General features: G+C 29.9%; 1 protein-coding gene across 2 annotated transcripts in view; it reads left to right on the plus strand.

Annotated features, from left to right (window-relative positions):
- The window catches only part of LOC122267939 (N-acetylneuraminate (7)9-O-acetyltransferase), a 49,328-nt gene that overhangs the window by 24,145 nt on the left and 15,183 nt on the right, over window positions 1-10,000 (plus strand). Inside the window, exons 3-4 of one of the 2 annotated variants that reach the window (XM_086531458.1) lie at window positions 5,871-5,979; window positions 9,454-9,594. In XM_086531458.1, the coding sequence (XP_086387584.1) occupies window positions 5,871-5,979; window positions 9,454-9,594 (250 nt within the window). The remainder of the gene's footprint in view (window positions 1-5,870; window positions 5,980-9,453; window positions 9,595-10,000) is intronic. The other variant, XM_043038144.2, reaches the window with a different exon arrangement.

Consider the following 10,000-nt stretch of genomic DNA (forward strand, 5'->3'; position numbering starts at 1 on the left):
TGTGAGTGAGTTAAACTTTTTATTTCAGTTCTGTTGGCATAAATCTTTTATTATAGTTTCAAAACTTTTTCAGCATGTCATCAGTAATTTGTAGGACATCAGTACCTTTCAGTGCTTCTTATAGTTATTTATTTATTATTTTCTAGTAAATTTGGTCATTATTGCAGTTTAGACATTTATTTTTCAATATCTGTTTGGATTTTTTACTCATTTCACATGATTTCAATGATATTGGGGTATGATTCTGCTTTGTAGATTGATTCAAATGAAAAGTATATTTTTCTCTTTGGTGAGACTGATTATTTGATAAAAGTTATCTTCAAAATTTAGCATTCTTGTTTCTCATCTCAAACAAACTGACTCATTTGATTTACTTGTTCTTTCTTTGTCTTCTTCCTTACTTTTGCACTTTGAAGTATTTACATGTGGTGCTTTTTTTCCTTTTTTTCAAATATTTCACCTTTTAGAATTTTTGTTTCATATAACCACTAATACTTGAATTCTTCCAGGAGGTCCTTTAACCCATTGTGGATGGGGATAGATTTGCTTGCCCATTCTTAAGGATGGGTTTTATTTCAGAGCGAGGCGGCTTCACACAAAATACTTTAACTTTTCCCACTCTATTTCACTCACTGATTGTTAAACTTTTGTGTTTTATTTTTTGTGTGTTTAATTGTATTGAGAGACATATATGTGTCATATGACAGGCTCTTATCAATACTGCACTTGACTAAGATTGTAGTGTAGGATCCATATCAGCTCATTATTTTCTTTATGCTCAATGTGATAGAAGTATTGCTGTTTTATGGGAGGACAAAAAGCAACTTTATTTTTTCATATTTATGTACTGTCATGGACAAATACAAAACGTATAACCATTCATAATGAAGATAACATGAAGAGGAAGGAAGTTTGCGCTTATGACTGTAAGTGCCACAGTAAAAGGCATCCTTACTGGTACAGGGGCACATTTTAGACACTAGGCATGGGTTGCATCACCTTCCTCATCTTGTTCTGCTTGCACATCCTTCATCGGTGGTATTTTAGAGCAAGAAGTCAGTAACTTGCTGTGTGCCATCATTCTATAAAGATAGTGCTTGCTAGAGACCATGGATGACTGCCATTTAAGGCTCTCTCTCCTGTTGGTGCTAAAAGAAAGTGGTGCCATCTAGGTTTTGGATGTTAGGTTTTCTTAATATTATGGTAATTATAGTAATTATAGCTGCAACAGTCATCATCACTCACTCTTTACTCATAGCACAACAAAACAGCACAGTGATCCAAAATGATGCCCGTTGTCAGGCCAAAGCTCGTGTGTTATGTATGTCATGACACCCATATGCAATGGGTTAAAATGATGTTTTCCTACACTTTTTCATTACACAATTTTTTCACTATATTTATTTTCTGTGCTTTTTCTGCTCACTTATTTACACATATGTCATCACCCCTTTTAGATGCAGTGAGTTTTTGTTTGCTCATAGGGTCCATTTTCTGTATCTCTTTTTCAAAGTTGTTTAGTTCTACCACTATGCTACTTTTTATTATGCATAGTGATTTTATTGCTTTCTTTGTTCAACTCTAAATGTGTTCTGCCAAGAAACAGGCATTGGACACCAGTTGCAGTCTTGCTGTAGATTTATTTGGTCACATATCTTCAACCTTTTCAATTAGTATTCAATCACTGCAGACTGGTGTCATGGCATACATGGTTGGGGGAGAGTGGGTAATTGTGCTTCTTTATTATATTGTAGATGGTTATTTTTTCATATTTGTTTATGACAGTGTACAAATATGAAAAATGTTGCTGCTCTTCGTCCTCCCATAAAACAGGAATACTCTATTGCACTTATTATAAAGGAAATAATGTACAGATATGGACCCTATACTACAATTTTAGTCAAACGACATATAAGTCTCTATTCAGTGGAACACAAAAAAATTACTAACACAAAAATGGTTCTAGTTTTACAATGAGTGAATGAAAGAGAGTGTGAAAAGTCTTGATATGTCGCATGAAGCTGCCTCGCTTTGAAATAAATCCCATTTCGGGTGCCCGTTCTGGGGACTAGGCAAGCAAATCTGTCCCCATCTATAATGGGTTAATGGACATAGAATAATATAGGAAACTGAATGACAAAGTAAATAGTAGTGAAATAAACCAGAAAAAATAATTATGGAGAGGGAGGCTATCAAAAAGCTGGGTCACATATTTGCTGAACCTTAACCAAATACCAACTCAAAGAGTCTAAAATGTTTAGACTAAGGAGAAGTGAAATAAATTCAAAAATTGAAAAAAACAAAATTAATGCTGTTATGATTGTTATGATTGAAAAAAAAAGTCAAATATGGAAATGTGATATTCAAAAAGTTTACATTGTCCAGCACAGTGCCATCTGCGTCTATGACCAATTCTGCCTTTGCTGCAAATCATGCCATCCGCTGCTAATGGGTTAATATAAACAAATATCTAAGAAATCCTTTCTTAAAAAACAGATTTTCCTTCAACTATGACTCCATGCTGATATGTTTGTTGAATCATTCTTTTCAAATCAATATCAAATCATCATTATTATGGCTATTTTAATGTATGAAAGGGAAAAAATAATCCTCATCCTATAGATGTGCAGCACAGAAATACAGTTTCTTGTCCCTGTCTGCAAGACTTGGTGTTAAGAGTATGTATATGTATATATATATATATATATATATATATATATATATATATATATATATATATATATATATATATATATATATATTTATTTATATATTTTTATATATTTATATATATACTTATATCTATCAATCTATCTATATATCTACCTATGTGTGTGTATGTGTATGTATATATATATATATATATATATATATATATATATATATATATATATATATATATATATTATATATATATACACATATCTATCAATCTATCAATATATCTACCTATATATATATATATATATATAATATATATATATATATATATATATATATATATAGATATATATATATATATATATATATATATATATGTATATGTTTATATTTATAATTATATATTTACATATATCTATCAATCTATCAATATATCTATATCTATATATATATATATATATATATATATATATATATATATATATATATATATATATATATATATATTTATATATTTATATTTATATATTTACATATATCTATCAATATATCTACCTATATATTTATATATATATTTGTATATGTATACACACACACATACTAAATAGTCATTGTCCTTATTTTTACAACAATAATGCAGGTTTTTATCTGTGGGTTAAAACCTGTATAAAGTGGCTACTCAAGTATCTTTATGAAGTTTTTTGATGACATCCACCCCTACTCGTGTTTTAATAAAAAGCTGTCGACCCAATATTCAGATCAGTGAAATTTATGATAATTTGTGCCTGTGAATAGGAAAAGTTGTTTTTTAGCTCTTTAATGTATATTTTACAACAAATGCATTTTATGTCAAGAAGAAGGAGGAATCTATGTAGTTGCAAGCAGTTTGTTTTTCTTTGTTACAAAGAAGATATTTTGACAAACTTTATACTTTTTCTGTAGATTTGTGATAGTGAAGTTACACTGAGTGTACAACATATATCCCTCGTTTATGGTGACTGAAAGACTAAATTACAAGAATTATTTATGTAAACCTTGTCATAGCCATACCACTATGAGACTAGCAACACATTACAGAAGAGATTTTCTGGACTCTAATGTATGAGTGAGCAGGTGTTGGGCAGAAAACTGAAGCATGAGTGTCCCACCTTCCATCAAACATACTGAATCACAGCCCCACATCAATTGCATAGTCCTGTTCAGAAGGGGTGAACTATATTTTTACTGAAAAGAATTTTCTTAAAATATTTGTAGCATGACCTTTTTGAAAAGGATAACCATAATTATTGAGAAAATGTTCTGAGATCCAAAGACAGACTTGTAATATGAATGTGAAATACACACTGAATCTGGTTTAAAATAAAGTAAAACTTAAAAGACAAGTTAGATTGGGTTGAGATGATATAGAGTATTTGAAAAGACCAGTGTTTCTCAATCATGGGTAAAACTGTACATGGTAGGGGGTAAATCTGTATGCTAGTCTTGCCAGATGGTGTATTTGGTGTAACTTCCACTCTTTTGCACTAGATTTTGTCCTGGACATACACTCATCAACCCTACCCAGAACCCATCCATGGCCTTGAGTTGCAAATTTAGATTTTTTTTTTTTTTTTTTTTTTTTTTTTTTTCTCTCTCTCCTCTCTCTCTCTCTCTCTCTCTCTCTCTCTCTCTCTCTCTCTCTCTCTCTCTCTCTCTCTCTCTCTCTCTCTCTCTCTCTCTCTCTCCTAGATTTGTTAAATTTAGGTGGGCTTTAACAACTTTTTTGTTATAGCATTTGGTCTTGCTAAAGAATTTAGTAGAGTTGGTGTTGATTTCTGGATGAGGCTTGGATTCATTTCCACTTCTTACTCTTTTTTTCTGTGTGTGTGTGTTTGTGTTTGTTTGTGTAAGTTAGTAAGTTGGTAAATGACAGTAAGGATTGAGAATTGATTGCCTCGACAGTTTCTGATTTTTGACTGGATAAGCTCATTACTTGAACTGAGATATAGTAAAAGTCTTGTTTCAATAGGCATGCACAAATCCTGATCTGATCCTGATGATGATGAATAGTACTAGGAAGTACAGTAAATGTTGTAAAAGATTTTTTTTTTTTTTTTTTTTTTTTTTTTTTCTTTTTGTCATCTAATTTGTTTTGATATATTAATTTATTTTTTTGTAGTTAAAAAAAAAAAAAATAATAATAATGAAAATAATCTTATTCATATCAACCCAAGTATAAGCCATTTCAGTGTGTGTATTAATCACAATCAATCCATGAATATTATAATGCACTGCCCATACCAATATATATCAAGTGTCTGATATAGATTGTACATGCTTCCTTTTATGTATAGTTACAATTCATATAAAGAGTCAAATTTTAAAAATGCTGAATACAGAGTGATAGAACTATTGTGTTGTTAATCCTTCACACTTAAGCTGCAAAGTGGATTTGGATGCTTTATATGGAATATCCTTAAATTATTAATATATTATAATATTCCCTCTCTTTCTCTCTCTCTCTCTATCTCTCCCTCCCTCTATCGCTATGTCTCTCTCTTTCTCCTTCTCCCCTGCTCTCTCTCGTCATGACATCATAGAATGTTATCTGCCACGTTGGAAATATTCTCATGACGTGATATGACATCATCTCATGAATAGATGAAATATCCTTCCCTGGTGGCCTTTCTTTTAGAGTATTTTATATTTCTGACCATTTCAAACAGACTTATAACTGTTGAGGAGAAAAGGGATTATGAACAAAAGATTGATGTATGTAGTAGGCCTTAGTAATATATAGTGCTTATAATTATTATGATTATGCTCACTACAACTTTTGTTTGCAATAGAATTTAAAAAGGATTATGATGATAATATTTCCATAATCATTATTATGATTGCTATTATTATTATAGTTATTATTATGATTGTTGTTATTCTTATCTATGATTTAATCAAAAGGTACGCCATATTGATTATGTGCAATTATGTATGTGTGTAATTGCCTAATGATATTGAAATTATATGTATGTATAATATAATTATATGTATGTATCTCACAATATGTTATGCACATTTACATCATGCTACTTCTACATACCAGGAATTCAAATTATATGGTTGATTAAAATAAATTCATAATTTGATTGCATGTTAATTAATTTAATAATATGCCTATGTATCTCACAGTATGTTCTGCACATTTACATCATGCTACCTCTACATTCCAGGGATTCAAGAAGATGTATGAGATACGTAGCATTTTTGAAACAAGACAACCATGTGCTCTTTGTGGGAGATTCTCGAATCAGGCAGCTATATTTTGCCATGGTTAAACAGGTAAAGGCTACAAATATAGATAACATTTGGCAGTCTTTCATCATGAAATTGCAAGCAAATAGTTGGTAACTGAATAATAGCTTTTGAAGTTATTATTGCTTATTATTGTATTTACTTTTTTTATCAGTACTATTAGTATGTGATGTAATAATACACTATACTACTTTTAATATTACAAATTATGATGGCAATTTAATTTGAAGGCATTGTTATGATGATGATTATTGCCATTTGCAAAATGTGGTAATATTTTTTTCAATATGCATTATTGCATGTGTGTGTGTATGTTTGTATATATGTCTAGAATATATATATATATATATATATATATATATATATATATATAATATATATATATATATATATATACATATATGTATATATATATATACATATATATATATATATATATATATATATATATATATATATATATATTTTATATATATATATATATATATATATATATATATATATATATATATATATATAAATATATATACATATATATATGTATATATATACATATGTATGTATATATGTATATATATACATATATATGTTTATGTATATATTATATATATATAATATATATATATATATATATATATATATATATATATATACATATATATGTATATATGTATATATATAATATATATATGTTTATGTATGTATATATATATATATATGTATATATATATATATATATATATATATATTATATATATATAATATATATATATATATATATATATATATATATATGTTTATGTATGTATATATATATATATGTATATGTATATATATATATATATATATATATATATATATGTATATATGTATATATATACATATATATGTTTATGTATATATATATATATATTAAAATACTGCCACAAAATGAAAGGAAAACCTTGCGACATTTCGAACTTTTTAAAGAAAGTTTCTCACCAGGCGTAAGCAATCCAAAAATGAATAGTAGAAGTAAATTTTGACAAGAATATGTTGTGAAAGGATGTCAATAGGAACAAGGGCTGAATCAGGTCACTGAAGGATGTTTAAGGTCAATTAATCTAAGGAAAGCTTTTCCCACTATAAAGGAGGTAAGATCATTCAACCCCCATTGACCAGCACTCAAGTTAAAATTGGGAATGTTTTTAATTAAAAGAGATTCAAGCATTTTTCTTTCATAAGTATTTGATGATTTGTGAATTAATTTTATGTTATTCAAATTTAGTTGATGACTGGCATCACGCATATGAATAAAACAAGCATTCGATTCCCTATCGTACCTGACATCGCATTTTTGTTCACTTATTCTTTTTTCCAGCTCTCTACCCGTTTCACATATGTAGAACTTTGGACATTCATTGCAAGGAATAGCATAAATGCCTGAAGAAGTGCCAAGAGTAGCGCTGGACGCATTATGTTTACCCAAAGATTTATGCAATGTGTTAGGATAAGGGAACACTATATCAATGCCCACTTTTAAAAATAAATGCTGCTTGTCATCGAGTGACTGATTAAACGGTACAACTAGTAAGCTATCAGACCTGTCCTTACTTTAGTTTGTGAATAAAATTTTGATCTAGCATATGAATGCGCCTGCTCTAAGAAAAAGTTAGGGTAACCAAGATTTTTAACCCACACAGGACGGGTGGTACAGCATGTGTATCGCGCATTCAAAAGCCCAGTTGCCGGGCGGCACAGTATTGTGCCAGCCATTCAATTGATTTAGGCCTAATAATTCGAACGCCCCGGCATTTGGACATTCTAGGCTAGAATTCCCCCGTCGGGAATGGGTTAAAAGACTCCATAATGATGCTAATTTCTCTATCAATAAACTCATTATCACTGATCCTATATGCTCTAAGAAACATAGACAAGGCTACTGATTTCTTAATGGATGATATTAGAAAAAATGATGGTAATTAGCAACATGGGTGGGTTTCCGGTGAACTGAAAACTTTAAATAACCGTTGAAATTATGCAATAATATATCAAGAAAGGGTAATTTACCAGCACTTTCCCATTCTTCTTTGAATTTGATGGCATGAGCAAGGGTGTTAAGTTTACACAAAAAATCGTCAAAATCAGGACAGTTTACTAGCCACATAGAAAAAATATCAACATACCTTAACCAGATCAAGCCCGGGGGGAGGATGGCTGGAAGGAGTACAGTTTCAAACATTTCTCTATATAAATTAGCAAGGACCAGACTTAAACTACTACCCATCACGATACCATTAGTCTGTTTATAGAATTCTCCCTCAAAAGAAAAAACGTTATTCGAGACGCATAAAGGAACAAGTTCAATAAAATAATCATCCGGGATTGGAATCTTCTAAGGAGCTGTAGTCAGTTTACGTTCTAAAGAATCTAGCACATCATCAAGAGGAACATTCATAAACAGGGAATCCACATCAAAACTAGTTTCATGTTGTGGGTCTGTAAATTATGAACTTTATCAATGAAAGCCATTGAATGCTTTATATATATATATACATATATATATATATATATATATATATATATATATGTATATACTTATATGTGTGTGTGTGTGAAATCCATTCTGCCAGCTCACTGGCTGGGAGTGTCATGGAACCTTGAGCTGATTCGTTTGTCACCCCCTCATTGCCTTTGCTTTAATACTGCTCCAATACATTTATATATATATATATATATATATATATATATATATATATATATATATATATATATATATATATATATATATATATATATATGCATGCAAGCAAATCAATTTATATACTTTTTAATTTCTTAATGTCATTATTTTGTGGAGCTAAACTTGTATCACACCTGCAATCATATTGTAGATGTTTAAAGTCATAGAGTAAGGGAACTGAGTTTTTAAAATGAATATATGAGTAAATAATGAAAAGAATGATTAGTAAGTTATTTGTATCAGAAAGCAGGACTGATTTCATCAAGGAAAATTGTTGGATTTTCACAGAGGTGAACATGTATTTTTTGCCTTACAAACTTTGTTTTTGAATTGTTTTGTTAACCCGTTCTCGACGGGACTAATCCAGCTTAAAAAGACCAAAATACCAGGACTCTTGAACGCATAAGCCTAACGTGTCGGGATTCTCGGCTGTGCGCTGGCTCCTCCCGCACACCAGGCTGGACAAAATAACGCGTCCCCGGCGTGTGGCCCAAAAACCACTAGACGTGACATCTAGTCACCCGTCATTAACGGGTTATTCTGAAATGGTTCTCCAATTATTCTTATGATTCAGTGTAAATTATATATTCCAAGTTGTGGTAATTCTACTGAAAGATATTTAAAGTCTGTAATAATATAATTATTATCTTTATAACTTTTTCTTTTTCTTTTTTCTTTTTTTTTCTTTTCTCTTCTCCATTAACAGCAGAAAGCTCTGCCGTATACACTCATGCATGTATACATATATCTATTAAAGATTTTGTTATTGTGTTCCTCAGATAGCAGTCAGTCCACCCAAATTCCCAGAGAAACCTCATAATGATATGCAGTACAATGAAACAAACCTGCACCTAAACATCAAGTATCTGTGGCAGCCATACATGGATCAGGATGTGGAAAAATTGTTTGATCAGCTAAAGGTAATGCAAGAGCTTTTTTTTTTTTTTTTCCTGTTTAATTAGTTCTCTTTTGGCTCTGTGTTAGGAATGAATTCACATGGTTTTGGTTGCTCCACAAGGAATTGAGTTTAGGTATCTGATGTTATATTGTTACTAAATAAGGTAATTAACCAAACTAGCAGTCAAACTGGTTGATATACAACACTGGCTATGATATATATATATATATATTTATATATATATATATATATATATATATATATATATATATATATATATATATATTATATATATATATATATATATAAAATATGTTAGAGCGATGGGAAAGTGTTTTCTCCGCCCTCTAATTTGGAACCCTGTAGCTCTGAAGCTAGCATGATACTTCATGATTGTGTGCACGTTTCAACTATGAGCAGATACCAAT

This window comes from Penaeus japonicus, unplaced genomic scaffold (assembly GCF_977035675.1).
Source record: "Penaeus japonicus unplaced genomic scaffold, GWHDUDI00000001_assembly GWHDUDI00000035, whole genome shotgun sequence".
Classification (NCBI taxonomy): Eukaryota; Metazoa; Arthropoda; class Malacostraca; order Decapoda; family Penaeidae; genus Penaeus; species Penaeus japonicus.